The 19,896-nt window shown below is 36.3% G+C and overlaps 1 protein-coding gene across 8 annotated transcripts in view; it reads right to left on the bottom strand.

Annotated features, from left to right (window-relative positions):
• CDH18 (cadherin 18) overlaps positions 1-19,896 on the bottom strand; it is a 337,159-nt gene that overhangs the window by 10,254 nt on the left and 307,009 nt on the right. For 7 of the 8 annotated variants that reach the window (XM_027812997.2, XM_027812999.2, XM_027812998.2 and 4 more), the window contains 2 exons: positions 14,190-14,307; positions 1,149-1,400 (listed from right to left, as the gene is read on the bottom strand). In XM_027812997.2, the coding sequence (XP_027668798.1) occupies positions 1,149-1,400; positions 14,190-14,307 (370 nt within the window). Of the gene's footprint in view, positions 1-1,148; positions 1,401-14,189; positions 14,308-19,896 lie in introns of those variants that run through there. The other variant, XM_055706003.1, reaches the window with a different exon arrangement.

Genomic DNA, 19,896 nt, shown 5'->3' with positions numbered 1-19,896 from the left:
GTCAGTAAAGAGCACTCTTCTACAGTGTATTTTCTTTGCGGGCATTGCTGGGGTTTCTTGAGCCGATAATGGAATCCACTAGTTGGATCATTAGGGGTCTCATAAAGGACATAAAAGGGGACAACATTCTTTCAGTTAAAGGAGAAATTAGTAACCAGAGCTGACATTTTTCAAAAGCGTTGTTAAGGGCTTTCAGGCTTCATTAAAAACAGTATTTAGCATATATACTGAACTGAAATATAAAAGGTTTATTTTTTATTTTAGGAATAGTCAAACTTGTATGATAAAATATAAGACTATAAAACTAAATGCGGTACTATAAATTTTAGAACAGCTTTCTGACGAGGAAGTTCTGACATAAGCTGTAAGGAAAGTAGTCCTTAGAGAACGTAGAGCCTTTGGGAAAAAAATATCCTCAAATTTTCCAATGTGGGTCACGCTGTAATTCCCATTATTTCTTGACATCTCTGTAAGAATGCAGAAAACACGAGCAGTACAGAGATATGTACCCAGCAAGTTATGCCTCTGCCAGAAAAAAACAGAAAGTATATTAACTAATGGGTAACACTCAAACTGGCCTGGGCAAAAAAATGAAAAAGAACTCAAGAGAAAATGCACTTGCAATGGCATTTATCTAATGGAGTCATCTTATAGTCTCATATGTCCCTTGCCCCTGTGGATTATGGTGTGCATTCCTATCGGCTTATCCCACTAAGGTAATTAAGAAATGGCTTTTGTACAGTGCTAATGGTGCTTCTTACAGTGTAATGCATTTTAAAAAAAAAGCTTTCCTCATCTATCTTCTATCATTTTTCACACTGTTTTAAGACATGGAATTAGAGCCAGTGGCTTTTTGAGAACGTTCCAAATTACAGAAAAAAGACCTGCAGTGCTAATTATTTGATAACCTCTGAAAAAATTTCCAGTGTTCCTAGTGGATTCTAAATATTCACAAATGTACTTTAAAGGCATTTTTCCTATTAATTTTATCTAAACCTCTTCCCTGTAATCACAGCTATATACTTCTAATTACCTACTACTACCAGCCAGCCTCTGGTTCAGAAACAGGTTGTATTAAAAATTTCTGCCCTGTCACATTCAGAAAGCCAGTGGAAGGATAGCATTACTTAATAATAAAAGTGGCTTACCAAGAAGAATGATGACACAGAGCAGGATTGCGATTAAAGCTCCTGTGCTCAAGCCAGCTGAGGAGAGGAAAGCTTCAGCATGGCAAGTTCTTACTCTTCCATCTCTTTCACACACACAAACCCTAATTGTGAGAGTACTGCTGCTGCTGAGAGGGGGCACTCCACCATCAGAAATCAACACTGGGAGGTAATAGATATCTTGAGTGGTTCGACTGTATCTCCTTCGTCTTGTCAGGATACTGGCTGTATTATCTACGAATATCAAAACCAGAATATCATTTTAATGAAGAAAAAACCAAATAATGTTATGGACCATACATTTCCTGTTGAGTAGAAGCATAAGGCATCTTAAAACTAGGCAGTCCTAATCTGTAAAAATGCACAATCTAGAATTAAAAATTGTCAGGAAGCATATGTGGCCAATGAGGAAAAAGAAGAGGCAGGAGAAAGTAATTAGTATTACATAAATAGGATTATTTAAGCTCATGTACTTTTCTTAGAGTCAAAATGTACTTTGGCAAACATTTTAGGCCCAGTTTGCAAGTGTTTTAATCCCATGTTATGCTGTTGGTAGAATATGGACCCTTGTAAATGTGAATATCTGGAATTCTGAGGATATCTGTATAATTAATCCACAACATATAATTTAATAACATCCCCTTGATTCTTAGAAGAATTATAAAAAGTATTTAGTAAAAGTTAAACTTTCCTGTTTTACTGTTTCTGATAGGCTTTATAGATCAAGTGAGCTTTCAAAAAACATCAGAAAGGACAGTGGCCAAAGACTCATGCTGTGGAGAGGTCAGGAAGAAGGGCAAGGGCAGGGAAGGGGGATGGAGGAAGGGAAGGAAAGAGGAAAAAAGCAGATATTACATGTTCTGAACTGGTAGAGGTTAAAGATAAGTAAGCAAAGGGGAGATAGTGATGTAAGATGTTGTCACCATAATGTTACCCACAGGTTCATATGGCATATATTACAGTCAATGAGAATTGTAATGCTTATTACACACAAATTGCAAGAGAATTTATAGACACTAATTAGAATAGTAAGCTGCCACCTGTATTCCTTTAAGTCCAAGAATTCAAGGGGCATAAAGAGAGTGCGTGGGAAGAAATGCTACAAGAATGTATAGTTAAATCTTATTTTCATATGTCTAAAATTTAATTCCAGTCTGTTGCCACCACTTTAACAGTATTGACCTCTGAATAAGAGCCTACAGAGAAATCAAAAATTGAGACAGTGAGAAATCAGACATGAGCAGCTGTGGAGAAAGAGAGAGATGGGGACTGAGAAATGGAAGACACATTGGAAGAAATGTACCTGTAATGCTTGTCCATGATTAACAGCTACACAGTTAAATTGTGGGGTTGTGGGTTTGGAGTTTTTTAGCAAACACCACAGGGGTGGTAAATGCAGAAATACATCTGCTGGGTTTCTCTTCCTTTTACAAACCAGAACATTTCTTCTATTTCCTTACCACTGTAGGTACAGCATTAAGTGGATTTATTATGTCTGTGGCACTTTGTGAAAATCTAGTGCAACAACACAGATAGTGTGGCATATTTTAGCCCACAGGACTGATAACTTGCATATTTGAATGGAGGAGTGGGTTTTGTTTAAACTGGATACTGTTTACTAGGTGACTACTCTTCACGCCACATCTTCTATCAAGCTCTGTGCCAAATTTTAAAATTCATTTTAACTCACTTCTCTCAACATTTTGCTTTTGCGTATCATCTGACAGTGATACTGAGAAAAACCGGTGGTATAGCCCCGTATCAGCATAATATCATAACATAATATATTTAGCAACAGGTTTCACACAAGAAATCCATATGAGGTGGGAAGTGATACCCTTGCTGCTGAGCCAAGAACATCAGGTTCCACTGCACTGAAGTTCATTAGCTTTTATTCTCCACTCCCCTAACTTATATTCTTGAAAATGTCTAGCATGCTGTTTTTTATAAACTCATTAAGTTTTTTTCTTGCTTGCAGGGGGTGCAAAATATTACTTCTATTTATGTATTTATTTATCTATTTATTCTCAGCAGGCCTTGAATTTCTCTTCCACTTGTTCATGTCAAGGTATAGTTTTTATGACTGAACCCCAAGATTCATGCCAACTTCCTCTTTAGAGGCGTGACACCAGCCACTTATAAAGCCTTTTATAATAATTCCGTTTACAGACCCTTTTTGGAACTGTATTGAGATGAACATATAATTCTTTCATCTGAAAAAATCTACACAAAGTAAGATCATTACACTGTGGAAATTGTATTTCCATAGAGATTATAAAATACCTATGGCAAAATATACTGTTTTCCTTACAAAGCTATTACACACACACACACACACACACATACACACACTAAAGTGTTTTCAATAACCTGCGGAAGAACCCGAACACAGAGCTGATCAAAAGATGTCCAGTAAACCAGTATTTTCCTTTGGTGTAGGGTTCTGGAAATAATTCCTATATACCTACAGAATATGACATGCACAAATATTTCTACCATTTTTACAAAAACTGCAGAACTTTAGCTGTTCTCCTAATATTGCTTATTCTGGGCTTGTGAAACCTTATAAAAACATACTGTAGTATTCTCATTAATGCTGCTTTTTTTCATTATCTTATTGTTAAGAAATCAATTATTTCCACATTTTCTGCAATTAGACTAGGGAACAAAGTGTTCTGTGACAGAATTGAGTCAATTCACTGAAGAAATCAAGCTTGATAATCACTGAAATTCAGATTGCTTTTATCGTAGAAAGAAAACTCTCCCCTAAAGCAGAGTGAGCAGTGGTCTTACGACCATAATTACAGAATATGCCCACCCATGGAAGCCCTACTAGGCTCTGCCAGTCTAATTCTAAAATTAAAAAATTCTAAAAAAACCCAGAAAACTCCAAGTCTTGTTTTAAAAATTTGGACCAGCTTGCTCTTTAATACATGTCTGGCCTTCCACTTTTAATTAAATGCAGTACACGAACAATAGCTCAGTGATCTATTTCAAAATACTCCTATAACAAGCAAATAATCTTACGGAACATGGATTACAGAGGTACAGTTTAAACAGATGTAGATTGCCTGCAAGTCTTTTAATTTTTGAATACATAATTGGTATAATCAGGGGGCAAAGTAAGCAGCTGTTTTATCTTTCTGCTACACAATGTCACATAAAAATCTTTTGCTTGCTTTTTTTAACAATATCTTGCCCATTTCTTTGTGCTAGACTGTCACTCTCAACTTCCCTAATATTGCTGGAAGACACAGATAAAATCTTCAGTGTTTCAAATAGGGAAACCACCATAGAATACAAAATAACCTGCTGGTCTGCCTGTCTGCTGCCAAAGCAATGGCAGATTGAGCTCTAGATACAGCCCAAAAGCAGAAAAAAACCTCACATATCTGTGATTAGTATGGAATTTCAAATGAATACATATTTTCCATAAAAAGGAGTTAATGTTTGCAGTATATATATATGAGGTGATGTCTGCTGCTTCTGCCTTTCTACATTAGGAAACAAGCTTCATCACCACTTCCTCCATATGCATGAAAAACTCCACTGACTTTCTAGCTGTTCAGAATCCAGCGTATGATTGCTTTCCTTCCTTGAAATGCAACTTATTACAGATTATTAGCAGGGCTCTTCTCTAACAATTTCTCTTTTTATCTTCTGCAGTTGCAGGTTGTTAAACAAAACAAGGCTGGGGAGCAAGCGTGATCCCTGGAACACCAACTGTTCACACTGCTGAAGTTTAGCACTCTCCTTGGTATTTTGTATGTCTGAGCCAACTAGGACTCTCTCACGTAACGCGCAACCGCAGTCAGAGTTAATGACATACACCAAGACCCTTCCCAGCAGGCAGTATGGACAAGAGTGCACCAGGTTTGTCTCCCTCTATTTTACACAGTGCTTCAACATCATTCGAACAGCCTGTAGATCCTTTAACGTCCCTACACGACCTTGTGCGCTACACACTCTGCAGCCCATAACTTCCTTTTGTGACATGCTAACCCCGCTCTTTTGGGTTGCAATACAACTTCAACATTATTTCATAAATTCAGAAGAGAAAAAAAAAATTATAATAAAAGCTGAGCTCCATTGGGTACTACACAGGGTCCAGAGGAGGTACAAGGCCAAGCGCTATGTAACGTACACAGCCTGGGTTATTGAGCTTCATTGCAAGAGAACAGTCATAGTCCTGTTTTACTTTGTGGATTGCTGTTCTTTTTTCTCAGCAACAATACTGCCACAATAAACAAGTCTGTGTGGTCACCTAAAAATCCCATTGAAGTCATTAGAGAAGTACAACACTGCCCATATGCACTTTTTGGCACAGAAAGAGAAAGCAATTTCGAAGAAGTGACAGTTTTAAGGAGAATTATATTTCAAGTTACAACAAATGAGATGATGACGATCACACAACAAAGTTATCCAGAAATAATACCTTAAAAACCGAAGGATATGTTGAAGAACTCAACTTGAAATGTAATTCCCTGTTGGTAGTAACACTATCTCCATGAGCAAAGCATTAGTATTAAAAACTCTCATGTCTCTCATCCCAAAGGAAAAACATCACAGATCTTATACTGCTAAATTCAAAAGGTGACATGAAGTGTTATTACTAATAATCAGAACAGTCTTTCACTTCTGCTTAATACTCTATTTTCTGTTAGTGTCTAGAAGCCCCAAACTCTTCAGTTCGGGTACTTTGTTCATGTAAGTAAGAAAATCCTACAAAACTTTGTCCATGTGAATCTTCCTGGGCTTATACCCAAAGAAGACCCAGTATTCAAATCTGAGCAGGAATGAGTAACTTCTTCCTTTCATTCTCTGGCATAAATCTAAAAAAGAGTGAAGGATCCAGTATCACCATACAGCTACAGAAGCAGCGATGAAAATGCTGGCTGAAAAGAAAAGCATCAGAGACCAAATATAATGAAGACAAACTGAGGATTCCTGAGCAGTAACCTAGCAGTAACGAAATGATTTAAGCACAGACTACTGGTGAAGACGTAAAGGAAAGGGCATTGACATGTGAGCATGTATGCTATAAGGCTAACTGTGGACAGATGGGGGAAAAATTGTAAGGATGATAAATAAACACTGTGAGAAAAATACAAAGAAAATACCAAAATGACAACACAGACAAAGTAAATAATTCAAATGTTCCAGTAAAAAAAAAAAATAAAATCAGAAGAGCTATAATTAAACCACACTTCTCTGGGGTGGAAGGTCTTGCCAAACAATGAACTGACATTTTTATACCACACAAAATAAGTACAGATTGAAAAAACAGGCATTTTTTTATTTTAGCATTGTATTTGTTTATTTAACATTAAATTGTTTTTCTTATATCTTTAACATCATAAAACTAAATATTAGTATAAGGCATAATTTTAGGCAAAGAAGAAGCCAGATTCAAATTTTTAATTTCAAAAATTTGCCACGGTGAATTTATCTTGGTTGTATTCTCTTGAGTAGTAAATAGATTTCTGTAGAAACAGGTGTTACATGACACATAGCAGGAGATTCTCTAACAACATACGCAATTATAAGCATTCTCAAAAAACAAATGTAAAGCTTTTCCTTCAATGCAATTTCAGAAATTTGAATGAAAATAAAAAGTATGACCATAACTCTCTTAAGACACTGACATGGAAATTTTTAGTTCCCAATAGCATCAGAGGTTTTAATTCTCACTATTACTTTCACTATTAGAGTCAGATACAGTAACTCTTTGTGTATGCCTGTGTGTACATATAAGTCAGTCACTGGAAAGTAACTCAGCCCTCAAGTACTACTCTTTTTCATTAAGTTGTTTAGAATATTTTACAACTTAGATCTCTAACATTTTAACAGAGAAGGAAACTGTGTCTAAGAAGTGATTTTCCAAAGATCACTGAGAATCAAGGATCGTGGAAGATGATCAAAGCTAATGACATCGGCATAATACAGAAATCATGTCTCTAATGTTCTAGTCAGAGCTCTATTCTTGAGGATAAATGTATGTAAAGGTTCAACAAAATGGATAATAAAAATTTAGCCAATATACAGCACTAACTGCATCCTCACAGCTGTTCTGATGTTCTAAGCTTCCATGTTTTTATTGTTTACATTCCTTATCAAAAACTATTGGAGGACCCATTGAGAGAGAAGCTAAAAAGGCAGAACTTTTAAGAGAAGGACCTTAGTATGAAACCAAAAAAATCCCAGAAACTGTAAAAGCTACAGGCAGTCAAGTATGAAGACTGATGCTGATGATGTACGCAAGCGTTTACTGAGGAGGTGGGAAAGTTACAGCAATAAAACTAGATTGAAAGGGAGGACAGGGGTCATGGATTGAGAAACTCCTTTGATACCTGAAAACAGATACAGCAGATAGACAGGGAAGACAAGTGTATAGGACAGCAGCAGTAGCACTAGGATGATGAAAACAACAAATCTGACTCTTCTAGACCTGGAAGGCAAGGCCTTTTTATCTCAAAATATTTAAACTGTAAACTTCACCTCTGAGAAATACGATAAGAACTAGGACTCGCTGGAGATGAAAGGGCTGACTGCTAAGGGAAATTAACAGCTCCAGCATAGGGAAAGAAAATTTATCCGGTTCCTTGTGGCACACATTGCCCCATTTCATGATCTAAACTTTCTCATATTTGGGCTGTGCTTTGCAAATACGGCAATTAGAACTTCAGATTCATCTCAAGTGAATTTGAGGTTACACATGGGAAATTCTGCACAGCTCTAACACAGCAGCTCTTCACACTCCGAAGATGTAGTTTGTTAAGCCAGACTGCACGCTTTATACAAGGCTTTATCGCATTCCTCTTTCTGTCATCTCTGCCTTTTTTACATAGCTTTGTAACAAAAGAGGGCATAGGAAAATCAAGACAGCTGAGATACAATGAAAACACCATGGAAGGTGACTACCGGAGCACTCTGGAGGATACTCATTTATTATTCACAATTTGAGAATTCCTTTGACATTTTATGCATTACAGGTAGACACAAGAGAAATGGAAGCAAAAAATAGAGTAAAAACCTTTTTATAGCTCAAGAGGTCTTAATTTTCAGCTCTGCTTATATCAGCAGTTCAACTTCTATAAATTTTCTGAGAAGTCATAACTAACTAAACCCAATGAAAGTACACTGGAATGATTTGCATTTCTTATACTTCTAAAGTCAGACCAGTTTGTTTGTTTATGTGGCACTATATTGATAGGCATATCTGTTTAATTTCTTTACCGATAACTCTTGTAAATTATTTTCTTTTGTGCTAATTTCAAAGCTATTGCCAACGGGCAAAAAGCTCTCGCCAATTTCTAGTTCAGGGAGTAGCAAAAATTAAAAGCAACATAGAAGACTTTTTGGTCTGAAACACAGTTATTTGCTTATGCACTTGTTTGTAAAACACCAGCAGGTAACAGCACTGGAAAGAAATGCATGAAGAACCTATACGCTATGCTGTAACTTAACTATCAGATCAATCTTTTTTAAATGATAGAACTTTCTCCAATGAAAAAATGATCAAAAGATGTTGCAGAGGTCTGAGGAAGAAAAATGCCTCCCTCTATGGTAGCTAGTCACGGTTTCATATCCTTTGTACTCATGGTACAATTCCTTTTTTATCTTCATACGCTGATTATGTGATAAAACCTGCTCAGGCATTCAACCCGTTTAGAGTAACAGCATTTCTATGGGCTGTACTTACAGCCACCATGCATAATGCTAACTTTGCGCTTTCTCAGATACCATTTTTCCCAAGTTACAACTTGTAGTCTTTACAGGATGAAATTTCATGGAAGGGCAGTAGTAACTTGCAATACTACATAACCAGAGCCAGGATGCCACCCTGATGTAAATGAAGGCAGGAAAATACGTAGCTGTTTCCTGCTCATGTTGGGCTGCAAACCAGGGGGTTTCAACCTGATCTTTTTTTGACACCACCAGACACTCTAAAGGAACTTAGACATTGTCACGATCTGGCATGTTTATTTGCAACTTTAAAGCCCAGAAGTCTGGCCTGCTACAGATGTCTTCTGCAATATGGTTGGAGAGAATTTTGCACATGTCAGGGAAGACAGTTAAACAGAAACTTCTGCACGGGAATTCATGCTGGGTGAAATACTCTCTGGATGTTGGTCTCTTCCTAAATAACAGCAATGCCAAGTAAAATTGATTTTGGTTTTACTCATTTTTGATCTGTGACACAAGAAAAACGTTAATTTGCATCACAGGCATGGGTGGATGAACACATTACAAATTTCATTTTATACAGATGCCATTGAACTAATTGTGCTCCAGATTTTATAGTAAACTAGGTCTCTACTTCTGTGGGTATTAAAGTATCTTGCGGCTTAACATTAAGAAAAAGGAATATCCAAAAGGATAGTATCAGAAAAATGTCCTACCTTTGTTCCAACTCCACAACATTCTCCAGCAATGGGTAATTTTCAAAGGGCCAGATCTTTGAGAAAAGTGAGCAGAGGGAAAAAATAAAACTGCAAATATTTTTGTGAAATGAAACCTCTGTCCTGAAGAAATAAAAGGAGAGGAGAAAAAATGCTAAGCGTTCTCTAGGGAGTTGTTCTTCCTTGCAAGTAAGGTAAACTCTGTCTACTTTTAGAAGTTGACCGTCTCAATTTATTACAGTTAGAGAATGTACAAATCGTATTGGGGCTGTTGAGTGAATGTGCACAGTCTCTGCACAAACACTTACGGTCCAGGAAATTTACAATACCCAATGGAGCATCCACGGTATACTGTACATTGTGTGACAAAAAATACCAGTGGAAAAACAGTGCTTTACAGTGCATACAATTCATAAATGTTCTCCTGCACCTACATGCACTATTCTCTAAGGGTTCAGTCTTTTGCCAGGTCCCTGAAAATTGCTGCGTAACATCTGAAAGAGGTCTTTAACAGGGAACTAAACAGGCAGAAAGAGGCAATGGATTTTTTAAACTCACAGAGAAATAGCTTATGCAAATATGTGTATCTATATATAAACGGTTGGGGATATCATAACAATGACATATGCTCACATGCATTTTCATCAAGCTAACAAATTTTGACAAATATATTGATTCTTTAAGGATCTGGAAAACTATTATGATCCTTTCAGGATAAAAATGTCTAATTTTAAAAACTCAGTACTCAGAGGCAGCTCTATTGGGAAGAAGTTCTTTCATTTTTCCTCTGATTCCCCAACAGAAGGTGGTTTTAGTTTCATATTGCCCTGGCAAGTTTTTAATAAAACATCCAAAAGAACATATTTCTGATTAGGCAAAAAAAATGTAAATTTGAGATATTTCACAAAAGTGAAAAAAACATTAAAAAAATTATCTATGATAACATCCTAAAAAACAAAGTAAGAAGAACACAGATAACAATGAGCTGAGTTACTTAGCATGTGAAATGCAACATAAGAGAATCTCCAGATAAAAAAAAAAGTGTTTGGCTTCTCAGGTTTTAATAGAAATTGCAACATTCTTCTGGATAGAATAAATTGCAAACAGCCCTGTTTTCAATGAAAAGCCTTCATAAGTACAATTCCCAAACAAAAAGGCTTTTTCCCTGGGTTTGCTTTCTAAAATTGCAGGAAATTATTACAACTTAACGTGTCTTCCTTGTATAGCAAAGAAATTCTATTGCAGCTCTTCCGTCTTGCTTACATGTGTACAGATAGTGCATCATTTTGTTGGCTGTGCTCTTTCTTGTTCATACTCTTTAAGTATTTAGTCCCTCTGAATAGTACTTTGTCATATACAAGAAAACCTCAAATAACAATAATCAACTGTAGCTTAAGAATCTAGCCAGTAGGGAAAAAAAGTATCGTAGTCTGTTTTTTTCTGGTTTTGTTTTTTAAATGAAAAAATGTAAATACCAGCAGAATACAGAAGGTGATCCAAGCAGCAGGTTCTGCTGGACTGTGTATTTCATATAGCCCGGTGGCTGTCTCCTGACCTACATTTCCCTGAGGGTTTTAAGCTCTGCATTATGAGGGTACACATTCAAAGGCTGGAGCTTTAACATTGTGGATTGTCACTGAGTAAAAGCACAAGCTGAGGCCCAGGAGATAAAAAGTTTCACTTGTCATATGATCAACTATCTGGACTGATGCTTTAATAGCTGTTTCCTCTGCTGAAGATAGAGAATTTTATTAACCTGAATCATACACATGCTGAGATTGTATATTGCTGCAGTCTATACAGGTAGGTATGGACAAATTACAGAATCTTCTGCAAGTTCTCTAGATTTCAGTCAAAGTGCATAGATATAAATGTTAATATTTAAAGACCCAATTCACTGTTGTAGAGTCTTTTGATCTTGTTGCTCTATTGATGATCATGGAGTAGGGGAACATTCGCATAACAGTGTATTTGGGCTCAAAGAGCAGAATTCTGTTGTTCTCAGTTATGAAAACAAGGGAAGAAAATACCTACTGAGATTTTTGTGAAATTAATCCATTTTCCTGAAGAAATAAAGGGAGAGGATGACTAGATACAAAAATGACTGCAAGAGAAATTTAGCTTTGCAGTGACAGATACAGCTACCACTGACTACCACTTTCAACATGACATCAAGATTTTTATCATTCTGCAAAACATTATTGAAAACTCTCTTAAGGTAACTGCTGTATTTTTTTTTTTCTTTAAAGAAACATAACATAACAAATAACTGTAACCCTCCAAGAATACCAGCCTTCACAGAATTATTAAATTCAAAGGTAAAAATAGCGGCTGTCTTGTGTTAAGGGCATTCTGATTATTTTAACAGCTAACGGTCAAACCCATGAGTTTTCAAAAGTGCAAACTTGTCACAGACATAAGAAAAGCCTCTTCTGACCACCATCTCTCAGATATTTTCTAGACCAAAGATTAACAGAAATTCCATTTCTGAATAGAAATAGATGATAATGATGAAAGTTGTAAATGCTAGAGAACTGGATATTGTGAATGCACTTTGTAAGTGTCCCATTGATATTTTACATATAGATGGTATCACAAAGAAAAGTTCCCAACAAAGGGCTGTGTTTAAACAGTACAATCAAACAGTCATGTGTCGAGCAAAACAGTGACGATGCTTTGCTTTTTAAGATAAATTTCTTGTTATGATTTGAGTTAAACTTGTATTAATTGCATGGGCAAATTTGAAGCTGTGTTTCTGAAGTCTCTGTATGTGTACAAGTTTTATGCAAGATGCTACTGGAAATGCATACTTAATTTTTTTATCTCCTTAGGTGAAATAAAAACATAATGCACAACAGGCCTCTACCTTAAAAGGACACCTTTCCCAGTTCCTTCCCCTACCTTCTGGTACCAAATCCAACTCAGGATAGTCCAAACACTGTCTTCTGCTGTTGGTGGTAAAGTCACTGCTCACTGCTCTCAGGGGGGTAATAAGAAAGCAGCAAGCATTTACTGCTGCATACTTATATCCAAAGTGTGACACTGCCACATAAGAGAGTTATGAAAAGTTCTCACCGTCCTATAAAGCTGTGTAAGTAGATAACTTATGCTGACATGCAGTCCTTAAATTATAAAACTAAATTTTCCACTTGTTATAAACACATATAGTATAGATCCCAATTAAAACATGTTCAAAACCATAAAATATCTACTTCATCATGAACCACGATTTTAATAAAAATTATTCAAAAGCATGTCTTGATGTAAGTTTCTTCTATTGAGATGAACGTGGCCATGGTCTCCCGCATGAGACCACTGCCCAGTACTCGATGAGTTTATCTTACTCTTAGACGCAAATACAAAAATACACAACAGTACACTTCCTTTATTTCAGGAAAAATCCTCTGGCTTTTGCTGTAACACTCCATCATGATCTGAATAGAATTGATATAGTAATCTGGGAAAGTGCTGGAGTCATCACTTAAAGAATATTTTTAATATGTTAATACATTAAATTTTGATACATATTGGACTGATCACTTTTGGAACCAGAATATGAAGGCCATGAATCTAGTCTGAATAAATAGCATGACATGATTTTTTTTTTCTGCTGTTAGTTAAACATTGGAACAGATTCTTTAGGAAGATTATGCAGTCACCTTCCCTGAAAGGTTTTATAAACAGATAAAAAATATTGGTGAAGAATGCTTTACTTAACCCTGTATGTACCATATGTACCAACGATGGAGTTAATGCTTTTCAGCCATTACAGATGAGTAGTGATCTGTAAGAATTCAGAATGCTTTCCACGGCACTAGTGCAAAAAAACACTGTAAAATAAAGCCAAGCCCTGGCACTTCCACACATGCACACAAACAAAACCACAACACAGACACACACAAAAGGTCAGGCGAAAAGCTACAGATAAGTAGTAAAAAGTTTACTCTCATTTTCATCAGGCTGCAAAATGGAAACCATGAAACAATACTCAACGAAGAGTAAGGCTGATCTGGGGTTTTTTTTTTGAAAGGCTGGGTGGTTCTTTGATTCAAGAAATGTTCAAAACCACTTGGCTGGGTGACTCTAAAGGCCCTTTTCCTTCTGGGCCTATCTGCTATGAATTTCTGATAGTATTTTTTATGCACACTTTATTAGGAAGGGCATGAAATGATAGACTATCATCCAGGAAGCAATGATGCTCTTGGTATCATGTCTGTAAAAGTAAGCATGAAATTCAACTTTTTTTATGCCCCTTAAATTCTTACTTTCTCCTTTAAGCAATAACCGGCAACAACCTTGACACTACCCACTCAGTGCTATTCACCTAGAAATAGATCAAATTGCCAACATCTTTTTTCATGAATCCACTTTTTAAAAACATTCCTGAATGTATGAAGTATACATTCTGAAATAAAATGCAATATAAAAATAAAATGCAGTATCTGATTACTCATAGTTTGCAATATATGTTATACACCATGTCCTTGATATAAGCCTGTTCTATGGTGACAGATTACACTTTTCCCCTTCTTCTGAGGAACGTATGGAAATAGTACTGTTCGAAGAGACATCCCAGATGAAACAGAGACCCATTTCTTTGAGATTTGTGAGTTTGATTTACCTTCATTGTCCCTTAGAGTAAAGTTGGGATTCAAAGAAAGCCCTTCATCAAGGGAAAAATGGAATCTTGCCCCATTTGCAGAGTTATCTTTGTCAGTTGCAGTGATAGTCTGAATTACCTGAAATAAAAATTAACAGTGAATGTGTTGAAATTTGAAGTTGACCCAAATAGTGCCTGACCTCAGCAGGATGTTCAAACTTGGCTTATTTCAATATTCTACTTGACTGCTGCTAAATTCGACCAATGACTGGGCCATTACCCTGATTTCTCTAGCATGGAACACTTTCGCAACCACACTTCAGAGCCTGGTAGAAGCATCTAAAGCATCTATACTTTCTGACATTCTGGTATGGTCAGGACTTGGTACGGAGATTTTCACCATCTGTGTGGCATCCTGGTGGCTTTCACAATTACAGTTTCACCTACATATCTGTTTCTACAGAGCGACAATTCAGCCTGAACCAGGATGGTCTATGAGGAGCATCACCTGCTTGCCACCCTGATAATTGGATACGCTTCAGTATCGGTTAGCAAAAATAAACGTTTAACCAAAATGGAAGGTGTATAATACCAGCTCTCTGTTTAAAACTCCTGCTATGAATCAGTTTTAAATAGCTGCAGAACAGAAGAGGAAGAACAGCAGCCACTCCTGGGTTTAGTTTTGTTTGGTCAAAAGGAACAGAATTAGGTGTAGCAACCATGTATAGCAGAGGAATTTTGAAAGGTGGGACCTTTGCATTCAAAAGCCCTAGTGGTTTTTAAAATTTACTTTCTACTAAAACTGAGCTAAGCTTTTGGAATGTGTGACCAAGCAATAATTCTACCTCTGCTTTCATTTTCATGCTGGGTCTGGAAGCTCAAGTGCTATAGTAGAATTTCATAAAAAGTCGTTCTTGTGATATAGGCAGTGAAGCCCACACAGACTGCTGCACAGAGCTGATAGATATCCTGAGGGAAACGCAAAAGGCAGAGGGAAAGTGCTTTTTTCATGAGAATTTTTCTGTGCAGTGTTGAGCTGCAGTCTGTCTGGACTGAAACTTAAGCATAAACAGTGTGGGCTCAAGTTGTATGGTCTGTTTTAAAAGACAGCACACAGTTCTCTACCTCCATTCACACAAAAGAGGCAAAACAAATACATTTTAAAGCCAACAGAGTACAGTGCTTGTTCCATTGTCCTTATACAATACAGAACTTTATATTGACTATACACACCTGAGAGAATTAACAATACTGATGAATAATTGCAGAGAATATTTTAAAAACCTGTTGTAATACTTTTTTGCTGAACTGAAGCAGAATAAGATAAACCTGAAACATCTATAATCATGTAGTTTATCAGTCATGGCAATATGGGTGAAGGAGTTCGGCAAAAGCTACTTGTTCTCTAATGGATTTTGGAAAGGTGTTATAATTTGTTATTAAAACAACTGACATATAAAACAGAAATATAAGATTACCTTAGCTATAGATTACTTAATAATGTTGAAATGCTATGAGGCAAAGTAACATTAAAAAAAAAAAAAAAAAAGTTGATGGAAGAATATTTTCAAAAGATTGTTTCTATAATTACTCAAATACTAAAAGTACTGTAAAATACTGCACATAACTGCAAAAAATTCAGTTAAGACATTTAAAAATATACTAATGTATTAAGTATTGTTTACAAATCCACAGTGCTGTTTATCAAATATAACATTGTGCCATGCATCTTCAGCTTTTATTTGACAGCCTAGTAGATAAAACTTCTGTCCTGTTGCTGTCTTGTTGCCCTCTTACATAAAACTTTCACAGAATCTTGCTTCAAGAACATGCCATTTTGCAACAAAAATACCTTTGATCAAGGCCTCAGTGCCACAAGACTGGTTTGAGATTTATTTGGTTTTAAAACTAATTTTAAATCTTAACAAAACATACTGTCTACATCCCCTGAATTCATCAATGTATGTAAAAAGTATAGCACCAGATGGTACAGAAATCATAGTTTTCCATGTGGAAAATAGACACTGTATGTGTAATAGCACAGGTCAAAATATTTTTGACAGATACATCTTTATACAAAGTTCACACTCCTTCAGAAACGGCTCTTGCTTTCTAAGGAAAAGATTTCTAAAAGACATTCATTCAGAGGTGAGGAACAAGTGTGTCCTCTTGACACCCAAATGTACTGTTAACACCTTTCTAACTAATAGGTTAACTAATTAATGGTCTATCAGCAGACATTAACATGCACCTTACCAAAGCTGTTTAAAATAAAAATTTAAACATAGCACCTCAGCTGCTGTAAAGCTCAGTCCACAGCAGTGCAGCAATGAAACTAAAGGATTACGCTATTATTTAAAGGGAAGAGTTAGTAAGAAAAGAGAGAATTTCAAGAACAGAGGAGAGCTAATTGAAGCCGATAGACAGCAGGTGCTAAATTCTACTCAGATCCTTTTCAGAAGTGAATCAATAAACAAGTAAATATACACACAAAAAGCTTATAGCAGAGGCATTCCCTGCCAGCTAACATTGATTTCCTTTGACTATCAGAAATAACAGCATCCAGAGTGAGGTAGCTCATGTTGGAAGCGCAATATTTATACACCCTGATTCTACAAAAGTTGTTTGTGTTTGTGTGTGTGTGTGTGCATGTGTGTACAGTGTGTACACATATACACACCTGTGTGTTAATTTACAGTGATGGATAGTGTCAGGAAAATGACATTTCACCGCTATCACAACTTCTTCTATTACTCCTCTGAAAAACACCCAGAAAAAATGTTATCTTTGGAGAGATATAGTGACTATGGCTAACAGTTATAGTTAGATTTTAATCTAACCTATTTTAATACGTTTATACTCTGCCAGGACAAACACTGAAACATTCAGAAAACTGTCAATGATTCACTCCTTCACTTTCCAGAACAAAGCATTTAAAGAAAAGGAAAATTTAATTTACAAGTTCATTTTGTGGAAGATGGCAGAATTTTCTTTTCCTACATTGGCTAAATTTCACAATCATTCACAAAATCAGTACATTTCTAAGTCAAGAGTTCTCCATGTCTGAATGCCATCTAAGATCAAATCACAGCTGCTTTATCTACTTTAATATACAGTATCTACCAGGCAATCACCTGGAAGCTGCTGGAGACACTTAGTGTATCTTCTCAACAAGTTGACTGCTACGGGACTAAAGCTGTCACTGCAGTGTGGAAATTACCATCTTCTCACAAGCATTTTCTGTTCGACATTCCTTAGAGGGGTTCCTTTAAGCACTTAGTTCCTTAAGTTTTATTGTTTTTTGTTGGGTTTTCTTGGGTTTTTTAAAGTAAATAAATTGAGCTGCGGAGGTAAAAAGAAGCAGGAGATAGAGGCTGTGCAATTAAATGATACTGTAATTTCTTTCCATAGAAGCCTCTTCTGAAAACAAACAAGCAAACACAAAAAGGCTTCCAATGAGGAAGTATTGGTTAGTTTATCTTGCATACAATTAATTCAAAACAGATGTGCTGAGGAATGAAGTACGTACTCCTGCAAGTCATGCAGGGCTAGATCCCAGTCTCAAAGCACTAGTCAAGCAAAAGTGCCTGGCAGTATCTGACAGAACTTGTTCTTTAGTGATAAATCTTATGAATCATTCTCACAAGATGACAGATAACTCAGGCTAAATACTGCCTTTTCAGTGATTCAAAACCATCCAGCTGGGCATGCTTTTTAGAATATGGAACACTTGTCTTGTTCTGTAATCCTTGTTTATTTGTCCCTCCTTAATATTTGTTGAACATTGTAATTTTCTTTTTTAAACTAGATAGTAAGATCTTCTGAGTAAGTGCCATGTACTTTTGTGTTTTGTTTTTAGTTTTGCTTTTTTGTACAGTGCAATGGTACCACAATCTTTTCTGAAGCCTTGTTGTGCAATGCAAATAAAAATTAGTGTATTTCATGTATGTAAGGGAGTCCTGTTAGTTTAAGAATACAACAGCATGCTGATCCAGCCTTCCATATTAAACTGCTGCTTGTAGAGTCCTTCATGCTAGTGGTAATCTTGGCTGTTAAACTGCAATGCTAGAGGCCAGGAGTCATTCACTTGCAACAGTAGCTCAGAGAGAAATACAACACTGACCCAAATCAGGAGCAAATGCTTTTACAGTAAAATTTTTTTATCCTTTAAATATCTCACTCAAATTCCATTTGGAGAGCTATTACTGGAGAGTTAAAACTTTTCTAATAAGAAACATTAGCTACTCACCAACAGCAACAGCCCCATCAAACAGAGAATTTCTGTGCTAGCTCCACTGCATGCTTTAGCTTATTATTAATTATAACATTTTAACAATGATTGTTAAATCATGTAATTTTAAAAATATCAGATTATGTTGAAAGCAATTGCAAATCGCAATAAATGCTTAAGAGATGTTATTTTTTTTAATTAGTCCTTTAAAAGTTTTAATTCTTCTGTATTTGGCTTGATTTGAGGTGTTCAGAACATTATTTTTAGTTTAATAAGCATGTTAATTAGAGATATTCAGTTGATAGACAGACCTACTTAGATTTTCAAAAGCTTTGAGTAAGGTGTCTCACTAAGAGCACTGAGGAAAACTATGCAGTCATGAGATAGGAGGGAAGGTCCCAGCACAGGTAATTGCTCAAAAGACAGAAAACAGGGTCTCTCCTGTAAATGGTCTGTTCCACCCGAAGAGGAAGTCACAGAGATTTCCTGTTCCACACAGATTTATGCTAGGCCACTTGCTGGTCAGTGTAACAATTAACAGCTTATAAAGACTGTGAATAATCAGGCCACCAAATTGACTTATGATACTGAGTTGTTCAAGGAAGAAAAGAGGAAGAGCTGGCACTAAAGACCTTCCAATACTCAGTAGCCAGGCAATAAAAACCCAGGTGAAATTCAAAACACATAGACATAAAGTCTTAACTTCACATACATGACGATGATCATGAGCCGACCATTACTTCTAATGATACTGGCGTTATGGCAGGCAGTTTTTTTGCGTTCAGTGCTTACTAGTGGTTAAAAAGCAAAGCCACTGTTAGAAATTGCTAGGAAAGGAATAGAGAACAAAGCAGAGATCCTCATATACTGTGAAGCATGAACTATGATAAGAATTATAAACCACGGCATACCTGCATCCTGAATCATGATTCCCCATCTCAAGGTGAATAGAGAGGAGTTGGAGAAAGTTTAGAGGAGAGGAAGATAAATGATCAAAAGTCTAAAAGGGCTTTTTATCACAGCTTGTCCAAGTTAAGTAGGACTTTTCAGTCTGGACAAGAGATGGCTGAGGAGCAATGTGCTAGAGATTTATGAATGGCACAGAGATAATAAATGGGGATCAACTGCTCCCTATCTCTCTCTCTCCCTCCCCCCAGCCCCAACACAAGAACTGGTAAATATTGATTGAAGACAGCATGGGAAGATTAAAAAAAAGTGGAAAAAAAGAAAGAAGATGCTAGGTCTTTCTGAAACATGGAATTAAACTGCAAAATTCCTTGATGCATGAGGTAGTATACATCAAAAGTTTATGTTTATTAGGAAAAGTTAGACAGATTCATATGCGATGGTTATTAAAGGATTATTAAAACCAGAAACCATGTTTGGATAGGAAATAATCTGTGCAAGTACTTGGGGTAAGTATCAAACACGCTTGCCATGTTCTTATACTCTCAGGTGTCAGCTTTTGGCCACTGTTAGAGAAGATAATTTTGGTCA

Source organism: Falco cherrug, chromosome 3, assembly GCF_023634085.1.
Source record: "Falco cherrug isolate bFalChe1 chromosome 3, bFalChe1.pri, whole genome shotgun sequence".
Lineage (NCBI taxonomy): Eukaryota > Metazoa > Chordata > Aves > Falconiformes > Falconidae > Falco > Falco cherrug.
This window is presented reverse-complemented; position numbering and strand designations above follow the sequence as displayed.